At 31.5% G+C, this 22,125-nt stretch overlaps 2 protein-coding genes across 3 annotated transcripts; both read right to left on the bottom strand.

Annotated features, from left to right (window-relative positions):
• Positions 1–43: 43 nt before the first annotated feature.
• On the bottom strand, positions 44–7,797 carry LOC148611886 (uncharacterized). Its single transcript, XM_088592870.1, has 10 exons — positions 7,730–7,797; positions 3,436–3,490; positions 3,172–3,253; positions 2,882–2,972; positions 2,448–2,558; positions 2,086–2,177; positions 1,616–1,706; positions 994–1,126; positions 635–786; positions 44–362 (listed from the first exon to the last, which is right to left on the bottom strand). The coding sequence occupies exons 2-10, from the start codon at positions 3,467–3,469 to the stop codon at positions 231–233; spliced, it is 918 nt and encodes a 305-aa protein (XP_088448996.1). The 5' UTR covers positions 3,470–3,490; positions 7,730–7,797; the 3' UTR covers positions 44–230.
• Positions 7,798–9,465: 1,668 nt separating this feature from the next.
• On the bottom strand, positions 9,466–16,393 carry LOC148611885 (uncharacterized). 2 transcript variants are annotated; one of them, XM_088592855.1, is made up of 10 exons: positions 16,263–16,393; positions 15,800–15,865; positions 15,345–15,423; positions 14,888–14,978; positions 14,602–14,712; positions 13,986–14,077; positions 12,561–12,651; positions 11,615–11,747; positions 11,212–11,363; positions 9,466–9,769 (listed from the first exon to the last, which is right to left on the bottom strand). In XM_088592855.1, the coding sequence occupies exons 2-10, from the start codon at positions 15,834–15,836 to the stop codon at positions 9,644–9,646; spliced, it is 912 nt and encodes a 303-aa protein (XP_088448981.1). In that variant the 5' UTR covers positions 15,837–15,865; positions 16,263–16,393; the 3' UTR covers positions 9,466–9,643. The 2 variants fall into 2 exon arrangements, with proteins under 2 accessions (XP_088448981.1, XP_088448982.1); XM_088592856.1 differs by having other exon boundaries at positions 15,804–15,865; positions 16,263–16,324.
• Between the last annotated feature and the right edge of the window lie 5,732 nt (positions 16,394–22,125).

Genomic DNA, 22,125 nt, shown 5'->3' with positions numbered 1-22,125 from the left:
CTACGAATAAAACGAACATGTGATTAATGAACGTTAACAGCAATAATCTTAAAAATCATTTAATTTTATTTATGAGTACATTGCATATAATTAACAAGAAAAAGTAGAAGACAAATTACAGCTCAGATTATTAAGTTTTACTGCTTCACCTTATTTGAAATTTAAAATTATCATTTAGAATATTAATTGTTTGATATATTGAGTACAAGTTTCATTCTAAAATGAAGCCATTACCGCGATGCCTCTTCTTGTTCTTTGGTAAGAGATGGTTTACTTGTCTGTGACCTGCTTGGATGAACAAAGTCCATGTGACCAACGTCTAAGGTATAGTTCTCACACTCCTTAATGGCAGAGTTAGGTACCTTTAAATATTTTAATGAAAGAAAATGATAATGCTTCAACTGTCTATGATCGTTATTTGTAATTACTCAGCGTAAAAGACATATATATCAAATGTTGCATTTAAATTTAATAGTTTTTTTCTCTAATATTTATTATCGTCATGTCATTGATGCACCTATCGTTATTTTAACTTCTGCAATTGTTACATAATCTAGTTTTCAACTGCACTAACTACTATGAAACTACTCTTATTCATTTCGTCAGCGAATTCGATTGGCACCGATATTCTTACAATTTTGAGGGGCGTGTAGCATGGATGGTGATGTTGTTTCGTTGGGTTGTTTGACTTTGTATTAAATGCTGTCAGAAATGCCCATCGCCTGTTTGGACTATCGTTTTGGCCACTTGTATGAATAATATTGCTGTGAAAAAATAAGGCGTCTCCTGAAACGAAACAGATAATGCTTCGAAAATAAGTTTAAGGCGTTGAGCGACACTTCTAATATACAGTTGATGTGACTATAACTGGATAACTAAATAAATTAAAATTGCATCAACATTTACTTTCTTAATGACAGTGAAATCCAAAAAAGCATTGATATTATTTTCTCTGGACGTAAATAAAAATCTAAGTATTTGTTTTTGTTTTACCTGGATTCATTAGACAGTATTTTTTAGGGTATCGCTCGGCAATTTTTTCTATCCTGTCTACATCCGGAATCGCCTGTTGTCCATGGATCAGATCGTGGTACAATCTTCCACATTTGTGTGAACTTTCAATGATCTACGTTTTTCACAGAAGTATCAAATGAATAACAAAGCTGTATTTCATTTAAAAAACACATTTTCGTCATAACTTGAAAAAAATATTATATATCAAATGATATCAGTATCTAATAAATTTGATTTATATTTTGAGACGGAAAAAGGGTGTTATTACTTTATGGATACTCGACCTAAAAAGATTTGTTTCGACAGTTTTACAAGCCATTCTAACGTACTAGTATGTGTAATAATCAACTTTTTGGAGATAATAAAACATGTTGAACTGCAAAAACAGGAAGATCCACTCTAGACCGATAATCTGAAGCTAAAAGCTAAAACTATTTCTAGACATGAACTTGAAAGGAAAACCCATCGCAAAGCTTAACAGTAACAAATAACATCGACAAAAAACAATAAGAAGCCCGGACGCCAACCAATATTTGTATTGATTATCGAGAACTACATCTATAACCTGAAATTATAATCGCACATCAATTAATACGATTACCTGCAGACATCCGTTTTCTTTTGTACATTTATCAAGGGCAATAAAAACAGTCATCATGTTTGGAGTTAAACATCCGTTTTTGTACCAATATCTGAAAATAAAATAATCATAGAAGCTCTTTAAAATTAGAACTTTTATGAGCAATTCGCGTTTAAATGTCTTTGTTTTTATTAGTAGTGCTGTAGGATATGATTTGATTACACAGTCTTACTTTCACCATATGCTTCTTTTCAATCTATTTTAACGAAAGCGGGAGGTTTAGCGGCTGTAAAACATAGTGGAACCAACCATTTCTTCCGGAAATGCCCATAACAAGTTAGATCAACTGCAGTTGTATCAATCTTTCCGGTTTTAGCTTTGATGTTGCCTTTTGTTATATGGACTTTCCTTTTTCTTTTTTTTTGGGGGGGGGACTATTTCAAGGAAATTTTCAGGAAATCTATTTTACATTTGTTAAAATACATAGTTACCCATAATCCTGGTGCCACAAGTGTGACCCACCAGTGAATGCTTCCTTGCTGATAAGCTTTCCATGGTAATGGTACACTTCGTCACCTAATAGCTAAATAAAGGAACATCTGTAAATACATATGTTTGTATGTATGACGATAAAATCTTGAGATTCAGTATTCCATGCAAATTATTAAGATTCGAATTATGATAGATAAAGACAAATTTATTCACACGAAACAGATATTAGTAAACAAAAATAAATAAAAAAATAGCAACAAATATAAAAAGCAAAATAGATAACTAATTTATACTAAAAAAAGCAATTTCATTTACCTTTAAGCATGATTTCATATTCAATTTTAGTCTTCAATTAACTTACTTGTTGACAGGTTCCTGCTACTTTTTCAGACTTGCTGACCATACCAGTGACATCATCCCCAGGATGTGACCAAACGGTTAGTTTTGCTGTGCGCCCAAGACCATCAGACACCTGCATGCGTTTATTCGAACAATATAATGGTACGTTGCGATAATGTACAGATGAAACTTCATGCGTATTTTCAGTTAAAGCCACTCTTTGCAAGTAGTGTTCAATATAATGGGTAACAATTATATGTTTTATTGTTTTACAAATAAATTTGTTTGAACTAGCAAAATATCTGTTCCCACTATTTATGGTTTTGTTTTTAACTTCAATATATTACTGAAATGATATATAATAATTTTAGCATTTCTTCACGCTTATTTTACAGCCAAAATCATGTGTTTTGTTCATAGTAAAAAAAATATTCTATGAAGCAAATCTTTACTTACTCTCATTTTGTTTGACTCCAAGACATCAGCTGATCGTGTGTTCTCGAATACTTTCCTTACTTTAGAAATTTCATCTTCATCCAATAATCCCCTATGATAGAAAATTTTATATAAAAAGTAAGGACAATTCTAAGTCAATATACGTAATAAGACAATTATTTCCATTCCTTTGATGTGTAATTTAGAGGGTCATAATCAGGTAGCTTTCCTTTGTGAGGCTAAACTTCGTAATAAAGATGTATGTGATTATGTTTTAAGTCAATAGCCTTTTATTGCATATTTCTACATACCTGACGAGTATGTACCCATAGTGCTCAAAATCGTTTTTCATTTCCTGCGTCACAGTTAAACCGTTTCTACTGAGACAATATTCTGTAAGAGATTATAAGTCAATCAAACAAAAGGCTTATCAAAATCAAGTATTAGACTCGGGGTATATATAAAAGACTTTATCTCAGGAACAGTAATTAGTAAAATATATGAAATGTTCTAAAATATTCAAAATAACATAATTTTTTATTCATAAATCATTGTATTTAGAATTGTTGATTTACCTGCGTGTGGTGTCTTGTAATCCTTCGAAGACATCTTCTTTTTTTTAATGTAAATCTACAACAATATAAAAAAAGAAAATGTGGTAAATAATGTGCTCTGTGAAAAGACTTTTGTCTGTAAGAGTAATCAAGGGAGCTAAGATTCGAGTGGAAATTAAGACTAGACAAGGAAAACAGACAAACACAACAAAGGTTCAAAGGTCCAGAGGTTCAAGTCATTTATAAGTAATTTAATGATTATTTATTGTTGTTGTAAAATCCAGTAGCCATGGTAACATACTGAAAAAACAATACTGAGTTTTAGTAGAACAAATCATCCAAATTTCTACTACAACGGCCGTCAAATCGAAGTATTAAACAACTTTGATTATTTAGGAATTACCTTTAGTGAATTTGGCAGTTTTAAACAATGCAAACAGCAACTCAAGGACAAAGCAACTTGTGCTATGTATGAAGTTCTAAGGAAAAGTCGTCTGCATAATCTATCAATAAAGTGCCACATAGATCTATTCAATATACTTGTCAGACCGATATTACTATATGGGTGTGAAATATGGGGATTTGAAAATATTGACATTTTGGGAAAAGTACAATTCAAATTTTATAAGATCCTCTTACACCTAAAACCATCGACCCAGAATGATGTCCTTTATGGAGAATTGGGTTGTTTTCCGTTATACATAGACATACAAACTAAAATGATATCGTATCTTTGGACTTTTCAAAATACAACTAATATAAAACACGTAACAAAACAAAGACTAGAGGACCAGTATAAGCAGAAATGGGCAGGAAACGTCAACATCTCACCAAAAACTATTAACTATCGGTTATTCAAGAATTCACATAACTTCGAACAATATTTTAACATAATAAATGTCAGAGATATTATTACATTTTCGAAGTTTAGGACAACGAACCACAAACTACCAATAGAAAGCGGCAGGTGGCAAAATATAGAGCGTAATCAACGAACATGCCCTGTATGCAGAGAGGCCATTGGTGATGAATACCACTACCTGATGGAATGTCCAAATTTTCGAAACGATATAAAGCTTTACATTGATAAAAAAAAACCTTATCTAACTGTAATATTTTAAAATTTAGTGCTGTTATGAATCAAAAACAGCAATCCAAACTAAGAAAATTGTGCAAATTCATTAGAATTATAAATGACACTCTGGATTCTCTCTGTCCTCTAAAAAACTATGATTGTATTTCCCTCCGCAACTGTACAACTCAATGCAATTTGTAATAATATGTTTTTCTGCATATCTTTGTACTACATCGGTTTTATCAGAATAAATTATATATACATATATACAGTACAAATCAGGGGTGCCCTTCCAAAACTAAAAGCCAAATATTATGTTTTATAAAATATCAGACATTTAGACACTACCACAGGGTGAAAGTATGCATGGAGTAGGTGGGAAAAGGGTAAAAAAATAAGACCCTTTTCGATTCATTCTCTCGCAATTTTTGTTCAAAAAGTTCGTGCGAAATGAGGTATTTTGAAAATCAGCCATCTGATGCTGAGATAGAACCTAATATGGCAAGGGACTGAAACGTTCCGGGTACCATTTTTCATTTAAATTACACCTGTTTACCATTATATATATTCATCTGTCTATGTATAAATGCTTAACTACATTTAAATAATATATCCACCAAATTTCAACTTTTAATTTTAAGCTTTACAAAATTTGGGGGTAACTTGGTGTGCGAAACAGTGCGCCTTAATGTAACTGTATAGTGTACCCTGAGACTATTCCAGAAGCCTAACTGTAAGAAGTAAACACGGTTTAAAAAGACGACGTAGTTATGGCAAACTCTAGCTTAGCGTATGAGTGGTATAGAACTATCATTCGCAGGTGGTGAAGAGATGAAAAGAAAGTTGACAATACACAATGAGAAATCATCGCGTTTGTCGTATAGTTTCCATCGATCTCTAAGAGTGAATCAATAAGGCTGACTTTACAGCTTTTGTAGTGTCCTGATCTACAGTTGTTTTGAGTAAATGCGATGTTTAAAATACCCGAAACTAATTGTTTAACGATAATACGACATATACAAAGCGGAAATATTTTTCTTCATCTTTACCTTTAACAAAAAATCAAAGACTGAAGTCTCCAAAGTAGATAATCGTCAAATATTCTCTGTCACTGATTTTGGCTTACTTTCAACATACGAAATGCGATATGCTCTAAAACTGGATGACTTCCTCTAAATTCTTGTTTTCCTTGATATGATTTCGTATTCTTTCGTATTCGTGATGACCCGAATGTTTTGGAACCAGATTAAAACAACTGGAAATGGCTATATATATATAGATATCGGGGTCATGTTAATATATATGACCTATATATAATCAATTATAACGAGCCTCTGTGTTTGAATCGGAAACTGGGTAATAGTCGTCAATTCAATGCTAACCGATCAATTCATCTTGGAAACAAGTGATTAGCATATCGAAATTTTCAATATAAAAAACTGGTATTTTTGTATTTAAGAAGCACTGGGTCGAGACCTGAGTTCCACGAAGGTATTCACCAACCCGGTAATCACACTCGTCTGACCCCGAATTATATCATATATTATCTATTCTATTATGAAATCTTACAGTATTCCTAATTTAAAAATACGTAAAACACTAAGACTTCATTCCTTGCATTGCATATGGTAGAACCTCTCGGTGATGGATTAGGCTTCCTTTTTGGATAGTTTTTGTTTTGAGTACTTCTTGTATACAATTATGATCTTCCTATATATTTAATTTTAATACTGCTGATAGAACACGTGCACAGCATATCGATATTAACAATATATAAAACTAGCATTTTTTTATTTAATGTAAACTGTACATACTCATACAAGCAAAAACAAACGCACACACATAGACATGTGTATAATACTTTTTAAAAAAGGGACGTATTATATTGACAGGGTATACCAGATTAGGAACCGGATTAAATAACTGGCAATGAATATTCATAGATATCGGGGGCGTTGCAAGACTAAATAGTGACTGAATCGGAAACAAGGTAATGTCCAATACTATTCGATCATTTCATGTAAATCTCACCTTCTCATACAAGCAAGAAACACGCGTGGAATACACGTGTATGATACTTAAGAGGTACATTTTTATCTAGTATGAAGCTACAACTATGACACTATGGCGGTAAAGACGAAGAAGATCTGCAGTATTACGTGGCGTGTAACTATATATTTATGCAAATCATATGCGAGTATGAAGTACTGACATTACGAGTGCAAGAAGTCGCGAACAATATTAGCGACTTAAAAAGAGTCTGTGGTAATAAATATTCAAACTGGTAGCCACAAGTCTGTATAAGATGAGGTAGGCTCAGAAAATGGAGTTTAAAGACTCGTTTGGTAAAGAGAGTGAGAGGTGTGGAGTAGAATTTGGTTCGATGTAAAGTAACGGAGGTTTTTGTATGAAGGCAAGAAGACAATCTACCGAGACATCATGCATCTTAGGTGATATGAAGCAGCAATAGCCATGACTCCTTATCCCTCTAAGATTGTTGTCGTAGAAATTCATCACATTTACATTATTGTTATATTGACTTGAAATATTTCCTATACTTTTGAAGTTGTAATTAACACTTAGATATCTGTAAGTTAGAGTAGGCAACGCATACAAACAAAAAGACAAATACTATGACAAACAACTAAGTCATCACATGTCCAGAATGTTAAATGAAACGGTTGACAATCGGGGAAAAAAGGAAAATCTAATACAGGCTGAATAAAAAATGAGAACGTGTAGTTTATTAGATCTATTCACCTTGATCTGTATTAATAGACACTTTAATTATGATCATCCTTAACCCCATACTGCCATGTATGAAAGGATTTGAATGTGACACGAAGTGCTGTTTGGAAACCGAGATGATTCTCGTCCATCGATGCAACTAACTTCCCAGTTTGTTTATACGGTTAAAAATATGTAAATTATATTTATTTGGCCATTTTGTTTTTACTATTTGTTCATGATACTTATGTTCCTTCTGAAGAATGTTATTTCTTTTGAACAGTCGATATACATGAACCCTTCTCTAGTTTCTTTTTTTTTCTCGACCTGATTTTCCTTCGTTCCAAGTCTAGAATCACATTTACTCTCCTCTCAATTAAAACATAAAAAAAGTCTTGCATAATGTAAGATTTACAGAATGCCTAATTGACACTGTTTTCAGTTCTTTATACATTTCAAAAATAAACTTTTACCGGGGTAAATACAACATATAATGTCAATAAGTGAACTTACCAGGTGTTTATCAAGGTAAGGATTTGCACTGTTAGATAGGGATGTTTGTCGACTATCGCCTATCTCATTCCATGTGCGATTAGTATATATTAGTTTCACATTTCAACTACAAACATGATTACGAATGAAATGCAGAGCCATTGTATAATTTGATTAATGAATTTTAGGCATTAACAGGGTGTCAATGCAGGCAGTGGGTGGCACATGACAAATATTTTTTTGCTAACAAATTTCATCCATTTCATATCGTAAACGCATCCTTTCTCAAAGTTTAATGTTGGTTTTTGATTAACTGCAACGGTTTAACAGACATAAATTACATAAAAAATATTGAAATTCATTGAAAAGGGGAGATAACTCTTCTACTTTGAGCAAATTTTGCTCGCTTTCTTAGGGAATTTAAAATCATTTTCTTAGACATCCATTGTCAATTTTATAAAATCTTTGTAAAATTTGACATGCATATGATATAAACCTTACACTGGAACAAAAAATGCCGTGGTATAAATTTTACTATATGGTATCCATATCATAGGAATTGCCTAGCTTCTACTTGGACAATATCATAAGTATCTTTCTCCCTTGAAAATACGCGAAATTAGAATTAGGTTATTCATATGTCTGGGAAAGCTCCAGATCGGTCTACACACTGCGGAATACATAGAAAATACTCAGCCTTTCTCGTTACATAAGAAGGATAAATAGTTCATATTGTAGTGGGATGCGTGTATGCTGCTTAAGTTTGAAGCAAAGACAAGGCAGGAAAAATATATAACGTATTTTTGTTTTTATTCAAAGAAAGTTTCGGGCATACTATTTAAGGAATAGACAATAATTTCCCATAGCCTTCTAGTGCGACTTATTTGCATTGGAAGTTATAATAAAGTAAGTTCGTTAAATAAAAGAGTCATTGCTTATTAAAAGATAGAGTAAACTTAATTCCCTCTATAAAGAGGAAACGTATGTAAAACAAATACAAGTAGAGCAGTTCAATACTCTAAAGCATTCTTAACAACGTATTAAATATGTAAATATATGATTTTTACGTATAAAACCCACCGTATGATTCTTAGGTCACCGATACTCAATTGTCTAATTGTATTATGTAATATTTTTAAATGACCAATAAAGAGGTGATCATTGCATGTCAAATCTCACAAAATTCACTTTATATCTTATTCAGACACGGTTACAGATGGACCGCATAGCCATTCTTAGTTTTTTTTTATTCGATTGTTGCACTTAGAATATTAAAAATTATATAGATTGAAGTTTGAAAGATTTATCGTTCTTGAAAAAATGACCTAGATGAACTTTCCAGTACTACCATCTGTACTAAATTACAGCCCTAGATTAATCCTACGAGGAGGAATGACCCGGCCAGTAAAAGCTACAATTGTATTTAGCCTAACTGGCCGAGTGGTCTAGCGCGCTGGACGTTTGCTGGCGGTGTTGGCACATATGCCATAGCGGTACCAGTGCGAGGACCGAACGACAAAAAAAATTTGACAGTTCTAACATCGTTTCAAATCCTTCTATATATATATATATATGTGTGTGTGTGTGTGTGTGTGTGTGTGTGTGTTTTATAAAGTAATTGAAAAACATTTCATGCATCTAATTTGATAATGAGAATATCTTCTTTCGCATTGTTTTTCCTACATGCTGTCTATATTTGAATAATATCAGTAGTACACTCTTCCGTTTAGATCATTTCTAGTTTTATAATAATAAAACAGCTTTTCATCAGTTTATTAAACATCATTACACGGTCTAAATCTATGTACAATGAAAATATGATTCAGAACAAATAAAATTGTCATTACCACCTTCATCAAAATTGAACAGAATAATATATTCCAATATGTTTATACATGTACATAAATTTAAAAAAAATAATAGAACAGTAATACGTCAAGATTCCAGCTGTTCTTTTGTTAAAGTTGGTCGAACGGTTTTTGCATTACTTGGATGGAGGAAAGCCATTTGCTCCTTTTCTATTGTATATGTTGTACACTCTTTAATAGCTGAATTAGGAACCTAAAGAAAAAAATGTATTGATTGCCATCTTACCATGAGTTTTGTACTTTTCTGTAATAAGGTGACAACAGTTGATTTATGTAGTCGCTGACAGTTATATAAGTAACCTATCTTTTCACAATCGAACAAAGCCCGCCTTTTCCATCAACATCGTTCGATATGATTGATGTTTTGTATTCTGAAAGTATTATTGTTTGTACCAATATTGGTGGCTGTCGTGGTTTGGTACACCCCGATATTTGGTTTCCAACGAAAAGGATATTTTCTATCAGAGTGTATGATAGAGTTTCCATAGCCACGAATTCAAGAGTCAACGTACTGATGATTTTTCCCTAAACCACGAAAATTGGTACCAACGAAAAAGAAAATTTTCACAGTATTTTGAAGCCACTGGGATGATACCAGTGGTGGTGGCCCATAGGTACCAGAGTCTATCCAGAAGTCATACTAGTCTGACCATAAACTTTATATTCTAATATATTTACCAACATATACCGGAGCGCAAATTTCGAAACCCATAAAAAAGGGATAATTCTTTGTATTCAATATATGGCTACAATAATTGACATAATCTTGTAAAACTAATCATTGTTAGACTTGGATTTGTTTTTGATATTCTTAGTTCTGGGAACTTCCTGTAAACGATATTTCTTAATATTTAACTTCCTAAGAATTTGGTTATAATGTTGTTGATGAGAGATACACGTGTACAGCATAACAAACTTTGCAATATTTACATTATTGATATTTTTGTTATTATGAATATCGTGTTCTATCTGTGGCTTTTTCGGTGGCGGTAGCAGTCAACTACTCAAGCTGTAGCATTAATATAAAGGAAAGACTGGGCTACAATTGCATATTGACATTTACAACTTTCCAGGCTACACAAATGTACGCCGCATTTTCGCGCCTGTCCCAAGTGAGGAATTTCTGGCCTCTGTATGTCTTGTTTTGTTTTTATCTTCAGTTTATTTTTATATTACTTGAGTATATAGGGGCAACTGTTTCGCTGTACCAGTGTATAATGATGTTTTGGGGCCAGCTGTAGCCTACCTTGTGGGTTCCCTCGTCGTTCATTGAAGACCGATGGGTGGCCTTGAGCTGACATTTTTATCCCGCTGGAGTTGTGTATTTCTATAACATATTCACCATCCACATTCTCGTTATATGATTTGGGCTATAAGTTCTCCTTTTATACTACTGTTAACGTACTGATTTTCGTTATTTTTCCGTAGAAAGAAAATCACGAAAAATAGTACCTGCAAAATTGATTTGTATCGCTGTATAACACTAATCATTTTTCGTCAATGCGAAAATTGATACCCACGAATATGTTTATTTGATAAAATCCCCGAAAATAAACATAATATGATACGTTTACAGTAAGTTCAATCAACTGTGAGGTACATTGTTTATTGGATATGTCGATGTCGAAGTTTTACCTTTTTGAGTGGAGTGTATAGTGGATGATGATGTTCATAGATCGGATTGTTTGTTTTGGTGTTAAACGCTGTCAGGAAAGCCCAGCGTCTGTTAGGACTGTTGTTGTGGCCACTTGTATGTAGTACATTGCAATGAAAAAATAAAGCGTCACCTTGAAGTAAATATAAATTTCATTTAAATTTCATTGATAAACCTTAATTTGATTAACTTACTGTCAAATATATTATCGAAAGAAAATCGATTAGTCTTCTGTAAAACAATTAATTAGTCATTTTTATGTCTTGAAAATATATATAATGACGGATATGTTCATTGTTACGTTTATATTAAAACATTACTACTGAAATAAAATATGGACCGATTAGTCAAAATAAGTTTCTTGTGATATTTAAATACAATAACCTGGTTGCATTATACAGTATTTCATAGGGAACCTTTCTTTAATTTTTTCTATCCTTTCTGTGTCTGAAACAGCAGTTTGGCCATAGATCATTTCATGGTCCAGTCGTCCACATTTATGTGAAGATTCTATAATCTTTGAATATAAATTCATAGATTAAATGTACAATCAAGTAAAAGTTTGAAGAACAATGGCAAAAGCTGAAAAGGAAACAAACAAAACCAATCAACGAGGGCAGATATGGCAAGATATAGAAATATCAGAGAAAACAAAAATTATCGGAGTCTATAAAAGACATAAATTCAGTCATGTTTCGTTCAAAGACGTGGACCAAGTTATTAATGCCTATTTGAGTCTGATGTGTTTCCGTGAAATTCTAGTCGTCCACCAGCTTTTCAGATTATAAAATAAATTTTCTCATAGTCATTTTTTGGCTCTTCAAGGACAAAGTTAATTTAAACATCGATCAACATATCTTAATGAAAGTATCACCATGGTGATCAATTTTACCCATGTCAGAATTAGATAAACCCATTGGTTTTTTTGAGTGATTGAAATTAAGAACAAAAGCTTAATAGAGAACAAAATGTATGCTTTTTGGAAAATAATACTGGACACATGGAACTTTCTGTTTTGTACAGATCCTGAGAATTATACATTCGCCAGTCTTATTATACATGTACATTTGTAGTGCCTTTAAGCCAAATTACCATGCATGATTGATATCCTCAAATTTGTATGCTGAGGAAGTCGTTATTTCCAGACTTTCAAAAAAATATGTTCAACGATTGCAATTGAATAAATGTTTTATTGTGCTGTATCTGAAGATCTACGCCGTCAATTTGATGTTAATTACCTGTTACCGGTAGACTCAAATCTACGATTGACACGTCAACTACAGTTATCTACTATTTCGGTGAATCAATCAATCAAATATTTAAATCTTACTTGTAAACAACCATTCTTCTTTGTACATTCATCTATTGCTATAAAGACAGTCATCATATCAGGAGACAGACATCCGTTTTTGTACCAATATCTGAAATAATATTCACAAATGAAGTCATGCTAAGCCGGTTATGGTATCATAAGTTCATATAGCAATGTCAATGGTACAATTTATCGAGAGAAAAGCAACCACTAACGATGTTAAAAAACTAATAAACAATTAACTACTTCGATGCATTTACCAATTGAATGGGGTGTGTTAACGTTTTCTAATAAACCTTCAGAGCTGCATCCATGCTAATGTCGACAAGGAGTACACTATAACGAGTTAATCTCATTGTTCCAATGAATAAATGATTTTTTACCTTGTGTTGCCAGTAAGATAAACCATGATCTTTCCAGTTTTATACAGAACAAATATAGCTACCATTTTGTTTGCTTTTTCACGTATCAATATAGGACTTTTTTCATGTGAAAAATCATACTTTCTACATTTTACCAGGCTTGTGTACTCGGCATTAAACTCATTTGCATGATCAATAAGGGTAATTTTAGAAATATCGAAGTTAAGAAGTATAACGAAGTCCGTATAACAAGTGGCAATATAGAGGCAAAAACCCGGATGTTGAAATAAACGCATTGGAATTGATTTGGTCAATCATTTCCGACGGAAATATATATATAGGTCACTGCAAAGACAATTTGTGGAAATAAAGCGATATTGAGACACTATGACAAGAAAATACAACAATTATGTCTTGTAAAAGGTACATCTTTTCAAAGCTTTAAATTATGGAATTATGGAGAACCCAATCCGGCAAGGACCTGATTTTTTTCTGATAGCTTAAAGCATGCATTTCTCACCTTATTACCTTCACAAGTATTGCATCGAATTATGTATGAATGTTTTACCACCTACAATCAATATTTCCACCAAGTTTCACCTTTTATTTTTAAGTTTTACAAAATTAGAGCAGTTCAATTTTGTGTACGAAACAGTGCACCTCAATCCTAACGGTTGACTATTTCTGGTATTTTGCAATACAAAAAAAACACTATAAAGTCAACTGGTACCGGGAAAAGTTGGTTAATATATATATACAAAAAAACCAACACATTTTGCAAATTTTGATATGCTGTACATATGTTTCAAGGATAAACTCTCATCAGCAGCATTAGAATCAAATATAAAGAGATATCTTAATCTATAAATTTACTGTATGTAAGAAGTACGCAAAACCAATTTTCAAAATACGGAGCCTAATTCATCGACGAGAGGTTCTACCATGCATAATACAAGGAATGAAGCCACAGTGTTTTAGGTATTTTGAAATTTGTAGTCTTCTAATTCTACAGTGTTTCATTCGATACAACTTTCATAAAAAAAAACATAAGTACGATGTTAAACATTCATAACTTCTTTACCCATAATCTTGATGCCAGAGAAATGCACCACCGGTGTTAGCTTCCTTGGTAACCAATTTCCCGTGGTAATGGTATATCTCATCTCCTAAAAGCTAGTACAAGATATAAGATTTTTTACGTCTTTGTGGAAGATATTATTTTACGTAAGATTGTTTTCATGTTATAAAAACAACACAGTATAATAGTGAAAAAAGTAATCTGGTGCCAAACAGACACTTCAAAGTTAATTGTAAAACTGTAATTGTTCGTTTCTCATTCTTGCGATATTTTTTTTTATTTTCATCTTCCTATTATCTTGTTTTTTTATTTCTTTTTAATTATTATTTGTTTGTATTGTGTTTCCTTTGTTTTTTGTTTGGACTTTTTTTGCTTTTTATATTATTAGTAGTAGTAGTATTACCATGTAAATCTTCTAGACAGTATGCATCATAGGGGCTTTTTTAACAAATAACCCTAAAATCCAGATAGCTAATAGTTACGATTTTCGTTTCTGACAAAAACTAAATTGGTTTAATTATTATGATGACGATGATGAAATACAAAATAAAGAAATCGCCAAATTGCGTGTTTATAATAGATTTTTTAATGCATTTCGTTTCACCAAATAACTACTAACCTCTTGACACGTTCCTGCTACTTTGTCGGACCTGCTTACCATACCTGTGACATCATCGCCAGGATGTGACCAAACAGTCAACTTTGCTTGTCGCTCTAATCCGTCATCCACCTGCACAAATTTAGACAATTACATTGTATTATAAATGGAACGATAGTAAGACGCAAAATGCATTTTCAAAAATACAAATAAAACAACAATACAGGAAGTAGAATTCAATAAATTTACTCTTTTTGTTTCATCTTTTGATCAGGAACTGGAGAACCATCTTTTAAAGCAACCTTACCTTCATTTGATTGTTTTCCATAATTTCTTTACATTCTTTTGCTTCAAAGACTTTTTTCACTTTTGCAATTTCATCTTTATCCAGCAAATTTCTGTGAAAAAAATGTTTACAACAATATGTTTGCTTATCTTTCGTCAAGAAAAAGTTTTACTTGCAGCAGATTGATAATCCCAACTTTACATTTATTTAATTTGAATAGAGACTTGATTTGCGCGTTTAGCTAAATCATGCAATTTTTTTAATCCTTTGCCGAGAACTGGTGTAATTGTACTCAGTTAATAACTAAAAAATCTTCGTCCTTGATAAGTTCATAATTTGATAACTCTACACTAAAAATCACTACAAATAACTGTGTACTGAAGCGGGGATGGCAATGGTTTATCAATCAACCAAACGATTAGATTCACTTCGGTGTATTTCTTCACAAATGTATTACAATGTGTTTTAGTATATATACCTTAACAGAATATAGCCGTAACGGTCAAAATCTTTCTTCATTTCTGGAGTAACTTTGAAATCATCGGTAAAATCAAACTCTATAATAATGGATGAATACGTAGTTTTTAATTAATTGCTATAATACGAAGTGTGCATACAAATGAGACGTAATTAACGTAGAGCTCTGTTTCCGTATTTTGATATTGAGTGTGATCATTACATAATAAATAAATAATCAAAACGCCAAATTAAATTAATTTGCTTCTATTGAAAGATTGTATGCACGGAGGTTTTTGATGATATTTGAAAATTATTTCAATAAGTTTATAATTTATTCAAACAAATAAATATAGAATCATCATATTTTTTTGTTTTACATTTCTATGTAATCTCCTTTACTTAAATGCGTATTTCTGGATGGTTGTTTAAAAATAAGTAATTTTGTGGCGTTATGCGTAAATAAGTTAGTAAAACCTGCACTTAGTTCTGTTTCTTTATCGGTTGTTGCCATAGTGTATGTTTTCTAACAGTTAATTTCCACTAAAAATAAAAAAGCATAATCATATCAATGCATATTATGAAGGTTTCGTATGCAGTTTGTTTTATGTGCGTTAGCTTGTGTGTTTGTTTGGTTTGGTTTTAATTTTATGGTATTAAGTTGTATCCTTTGCAAAAGGATATATAGTTATAATAATATGTATTTGTCTCTTTTCCAGTTACGTGTGTGCACGTTTAATCTAATCTTTATTTATTACAGGGAATGGTTCAAGTTCAGAATAAACATGTCAATAACACTCTCAGTGGTTATTCGACTTTGAAAATATATCATTTTATATAAAAGAAAACAAGATGCAAAATATCAATTACTTTCTTTCGTAACACTTGTGTCACAATATTAAAATTATTGTATACGAACATATAAAAAAGGAAAACTTACATGATACTGTGTTTATCTGGTGCGTGTAACAAGATAAAAGGACACGACGGTAACTTATGTATGCACTGTACGATAAACGTGATTATATAATGTATTCAGTGTACACAAATACACACTATATAATGATTCAGTGATGTCTATAATTCCGCACATTACAAAATATATTGTCAAAATTATCATGTGAAGACTGGAGAAACGTTATGATCCAAATTATAACTGTGTAGTAAAATGAAAAACACTCTCATGCTAAACCTAATTTGTAGAGTCAATAAAATAAGCCAGAGTTTAACACAGTGCATTTGTTGTTATTAGTGCTTTGGGCTGCAGTATGGGCTGCCGTTCGAGCAAAATATACTATAAAAAGCCGTCGTTACCACCAAAAACAAACATCAAAAACGAAAACAGACGTCAAAATATTAAAAACAGACGCAATAACCAAAAACAGACATGAAAAGCAAAAACAAGGCAAACAGTCGTTAAAATAAAATAAAAAACACAGACAAAAAAAACAGACATTTATTTGTACGACAGACGTCTTTAAAAGATTAAGAGCAGAGGTCAAAACCGAAGATTGACAAGAACCTAATAAAAACAGACAACAGTGATTTCATATGAAAACAAAAACAAAAGTGTAAACAAATGCTATTAAAAGTAACAGAAACAGTCAACTACAAGAACTAACACAGAAGGGGGCATCAGGAAAATAGAATAAAATATGTATTCTTTTTATACGTCACTAATGCAATGCATATGAATTGTATATTTAGAGTTTCTTTAGCGAGGAATTTAGTTTCGAAATTCCTAAATCCACTCTCCATGCTCCCAGTTTTTAGTGGAGTCCGAGTTGCTCATTTACTTTTGTTACTTTGTATGTATGATTTTAGTTACTTTATGTTCTTTGTTGTGAATGTCTGTTTTCCATGTCTGATCTTTGTCCCTGGATTACATTCTTTTGATTACAGCTATAACCTTGGTTCCCTTGATTACTCTTCCACTATTATTGATAACTAATTGCGACAAAATGTTTTAAATGAAAGGTGACAAAAAAAATAAATAACAGTTATTGTACCGATTTGCTTGGTTATTTTTACTGTTTTTTATTTTTGTCTGTTTGAATCGCTTTTCATTTTTGTTTTTGTTTATTGCAACTTTTTTTTTCGTTCGGTGTTTGAGCTAAATAACAATTATTTTCCTTATCCCACGGAAAGATCAAAAAGAGACTTATCTGGTCTCTTCTGTTTGTTTAATACTATCATAATACTCTTTGGCTTCTTTCGACTTAGTGGAATTTCATAATAAGAATTTATCATAAATGGCTAAAAAGGGAGTTTTCGAAATTTTCCATAAAAAGTCGCATAAAATCGACTTAAATTACGAGTCATTACACGTCTCGAATCTGGTATCGGTCGATGAATAATTTGCTTTTCTACATCATTGTAACCTAGAAAAATATAATTTCCATGTAAGAATTTTCTAAGAAAAATTTCAATTATGACCGCTAACCCTAGGAAACAAGTCTCAGTATCAAACAAATGCTAATTCACACATACCGACATTGTAAAACTTATATTCTAGGCATTTATAATTGAGGCAAATTTAAGCGGGGTATGGGGGTACTATTCCTTGCCTAAATAGACTTTAATAGATTCAATTATTCATCATTTTGGTTCATTAGAAAGCTAATATGAAATATAAATGTTTTAGACGTATAAAAGCTTGTTTGAAATTTGGTGTTTGAAAAAACATTGCCAATTTCAGGTGAAATGGAAGAAAATCTAAGATTCCGAAAATTGCTCTTTTCAAAAATAAATTCATTTAATCCCTGGATCACATAGGGAAACACTGACCCGCTTGTGGAATTCATGGGACCATGATTTTTAGCAACTTAAATATGTCTGCTTTCACAATTTAGGTATTTACTGCAGAGTATACAACAAAAAACGGTTTTTTTTTTTTTGTACAATTTTTTGTATTTTAGTTTTAATAGTGAAAACGTAAGTTATCTTAATTTTATTTATTGCTTACATAAAATTCTATCTAAAAGCTATTATGTAATTTGAATTGTATCAGGTTTGTTTCATTTTAAAAGAAAATTGCTACCCTACCCCATTTGAAATGTGCAAAATTTTGGAAAATACTAATTTCAATTGCAACTGTGATCTTTCAATTGATAAATCTTATGATTTATTCATTAATGTCATGGCACAATTGTGTAAAAATAGGTGTTCATTGATTTCTGACAGAGATGGGAAAAAATACAATTTCGGTTTTTCTCGATTTTATCATTCTAAATGTTTTTTATCCGTTTTGGTCAATTCAAGAATGAGATTGTTAAAAACTATGATACGTATCAATGTGTGAATTAGTTCTTACCAATTCATTATGAATAGTTACCAATTGTAGATGGGTTTTCTATGTTGAAGATCAAATTTCCATGACCCACCTCATGTTTCGAGTGTTGGCCTTGTAGTCTATTATTAAAGACGGTTCACCGCTCACAAACTCTCAACTTATTACTTTAAAGGTGAGCCTAAGGTACCTCTCTACCTTTTATTTACTAATCAGTTTGTTAGAACACAAAATTTTCTGATAATTCTACAGTATAAATTAAGGTTTGAAACCAAAGAGAAACAAATAATATTTTGTTATGTAATGTAATTTTTTTTCAAATTTCTAAGTCCTCCTTTTATTGAATTATACAAGATAATTAGTGCAATTGGGTCTTCGGGATATACCTAAATGTTGGCTTTGACCAGGCACCTGGATAGTGGCTATATGACTGTTGACTTTTAAATTATTTTTCACGGTTTACTCACAACCAACAAAAGTTTTCGAAGTTTATCCTTTTATAAATTCAAAACTTCCAGAGGATACGTCGTACCGCCATAAAATATTGCACTTGTGAAACATAATATGGTGAGTTAAAAGTGCAACAAAAGAAAATCTAATTGTCATGGGAAGCACGATTCCTTTGTGCAGAATGAATATTTTTTGGTTTCTGAAATGAAAAAAAATGTTTCTATATATTTGCATATTATTTGCTAGGTTTTTTTTATTATTATTTTCATTATCACAAAATACGAAAACATCAATTACTTAGATATTGCAAATTTCGATATGCTGTACTTGTGCTTTAAGGTGAAACGTCTTATTAGCAACATTAGGACCACATACTTTTAAGGAAGTTAACTATTAGAAATTATAAGTTGTAAAAACAATATCGAAATAGGAAGCCAAAACCAGCGGTATAACACAATGTCAGATAAATTATCAAGAGGCTTGAAGGCAGTCACTGGTGAAAAGCGATTTCAATAATAGTCGGCCAATGATCTTCCTAAATGTAAGCTTACCATTAAAGATATAAGTTTCATTGTTAATGTGCTGAGAAAAATGTCCATTAATTTATCATTATAATTATGTTCTGGAGATGAAAAAATATCAATGTTGTTAACTACATAAATACATTTGTATTTGTTTAAGGCGTTTGTATGAAGTTTTTCGAATGTTCAGATTTACAAACTAGAACGTAAACAGTTGCGTACGTTGAATTAAGATGTTCGACACTATTTTGGATTAGAATAAAGTTTTAGAGGACTCACCTTAGTCCATTGATTCCAGCGGTACTTTAATATACGATTGTGTACTTTCTCATTCATCAAATATTACCAATTTCAGTATGACACATACGTGTCTCAATGAGTTACCTTTTATCAGAAGAAATAGAGCCAAATAAATAGAAAGGTCTTCGTAAAAAAATTATTACATGCAAGAATAAATCATTTCCAAAATATTGAAATATGAAGCGAAAATCGAGGTTCTACCGCCTGCAATACAAAGAACAAAGCCTTAGGGGTTTTATAAAGACAGTGTTGAATTTCACACTACAAATATTGATAGATATACTTCAGGACAGAAAATGCCTACCACTTTTCTGGTAAATACCCTCAGAAATATTTGAACTATCAGCGCTATTTATAAATTAAAATGATCTGCAAATTGTCTTGATACATAAATTTATTATATATGAATTTGAATCTATAAAATTAATTTTCAGTGCCAAGCTTATTTTGTTAAAAGTTTATGAATGTTCATTTAAACATTGTCATTTCGTTCTATTAACGACCTATCTTAGATCATTTTGAAACTGCGAATTACAACCAGCAATTGATTACGAAATTCAACTGATTTTGAATTTTGAGACATAACCCAAAATAAATATGTAATAGTAGAATTATTCAACTATCTTTTATTTGAGTTTATATATTACACTTATGACAAAGACTTAAATAAATTCTATAGACCTGAAATATGTCGTTTCTTGAAAATTTCAAAAATTTAGAAACCTACCGTATAAAAATGAAATGTGATAAATGAAAAATACATTTTTTTTTCTTTTCAGTTGAGAACGGTATAAGAACAGATCAATTTTCAGAATAAAGGTAAAACAATCATCGATTTCGATCAAGCATTTATTTGAAGTTGCATGGCAAACATAACATCAGAAAAATAGACGAATGTCTAATACCTGAAAGTCCATTTTCAAAATTTTGCTTTAACTTGGATGTTTTTATACCGTAAGGCTATACTTCTACATTCAAACTAATGTTTTCAATTCAATTTCATCTACTTTTCATTTAATTTCATGAGTTATTCAACTTAAAGGTACTAATTGTAATTTTTCTTACTTTGGCAAACATGCCAATTCTTGTTCGAAAGATTATAATAGAAAAGTAACAAAAATGTGATATAGAAAACTCAGCGTTTAATCATAAATATTGTTTTGACATCATGATTGGTAAAATAAAACACTTAGAACTTGGATCTTTACAAGCAGGTAATTATCGACATTTTGAGGGAAGTGGGAGACAACATCAATAGTTTTTAACTTGCTGACACGGTTATCACGATAACCGAAAACCAATAAATGTCTGGCTAAACACGAAGTACGTCCATCCCTTTTCGCCTCTAAAATAAGGAAGAAAGAATTCTTTATAGGGGCGAAGAACTGACCTGGAACTCATTTACCTGGGTTATATCACACAGAGACGTTTAATACCTATTGTTAAACATACAGCATTATTATTTTTAGAGGGTCTTTATAGATTACTACGTTAATGTTCGCTCCTTCACAGTTAATTTCTGTCAAATCATCTCTTACCTTTAAGATTCATCTAAATAATTTGAAAAATATTACCGTAGCCAGTGCAGTTTGAAAACTTTTAAAGGTTAGCTGATATATTAAAGCAAAAGGCATTTTATGTTTCAGACAATAGATATTATTTGTGTATTGTTGCAATTCAGTTTTTTTTTTTTTTTTTTTTCGAAGTTACAAAAGTGGACAAAATAAACAAAGTCGTGAAAAATCTGAAAGATATTCACCTCCGATGTTGTCTGAAACATAAAATGCGTTAAGATTTCATATATCTAGGTGCATTTACCCTTTAAAAGTTTTCACCTTGTACTGGCTTATCTGTACTCAAGTTTTCGAGGTGTAGACACGGCTATATTTTTCATTTGATATTTTTTTAATTCGCTTAAAGATGATCTCAATATTGAAGTAATATTATAAATGTTCAGTCTTATGAATATACAGTAAATTTGTTTATTGGAGCGTGTCTTGATTGCTAATTACTTCGGGTATTGGTATCAGTTGATTGTTTAATACATTCTATACCAAACATATATGTTCAAATTTGCTTAAAATGCTGATTAAATGGTTCAATATATCTAATAAACATGACCATGTCGTCACAATCTTGCCTTATGTCGTGAAGAGTTTGCCCAGGTACGAAACATCTCACTATTAAATTTAACCCAGGTACGAAACGTCTCAATTAAGGTACGAATCGATTTGGTACGAAAC

Source organism: Perna viridis, chromosome 7 (assembly GCF_037379345.1).
Source record: "Perna viridis isolate PV_CMFRI_1.1 ecotype Kerala chromosome 7, ASM3737934v1, whole genome shotgun sequence".
NCBI classification, from domain to species: domain Eukaryota; kingdom Metazoa; phylum Mollusca; class Bivalvia; order Mytilida; family Mytilidae; genus Perna; species Perna viridis.
The sequence above is the reverse complement of the archived record's forward strand: the minus strand, read 5'-3'. Positions and strand labels throughout refer to the sequence as shown.

What these genes read in the sequence shown, in the direction of transcription:
- LOC148611886 (XM_088592870.1), bottom strand. Translation starts at nt 3,469, where the DNA reads ATGTCTTCGAAGGATTACAAGACACCACACGCAG. An exon ending in TGGAGTCAAACAAAATGAGA is followed by an intron (nt 2,559 to 2,881) that starts GTAAGTAAAGAT and finishes AAACGCATGCAG; the next exon opens with GTGTCTGATGGTCTTGGGCG. An exon ending in TAGCAGGAACCTGTCAACAA is followed by an intron (nt 2,178 to 2,447) that starts GTAAGTTAATTG and finishes TCCTTTATTTAG; the next exon opens with CTATTAGGTGACGAAGTGTA.
- LOC148611885 (XM_088592855.1), bottom strand. Translation starts at nt 15,836, where the DNA reads ATGGCAACAACCGATAAAGAAACAGAACTAAGTGCAG. An exon ending in CTCTGGCATCAAGATTATGG is followed by an intron (nt 12,652 to 13,985) that starts GTAAAGAAGTTA and finishes ATATTATTTCAG; the next exon opens with ATATTGGTACAAAAACGGAT. An exon ending in ATACTGTATAATGCAACCAG is followed by an intron (nt 11,364 to 11,614) that starts GTTATTGTATTT and finishes ATTTACTTCAAG; the next exon opens with GTGACGCTTTATTTTTTCAT.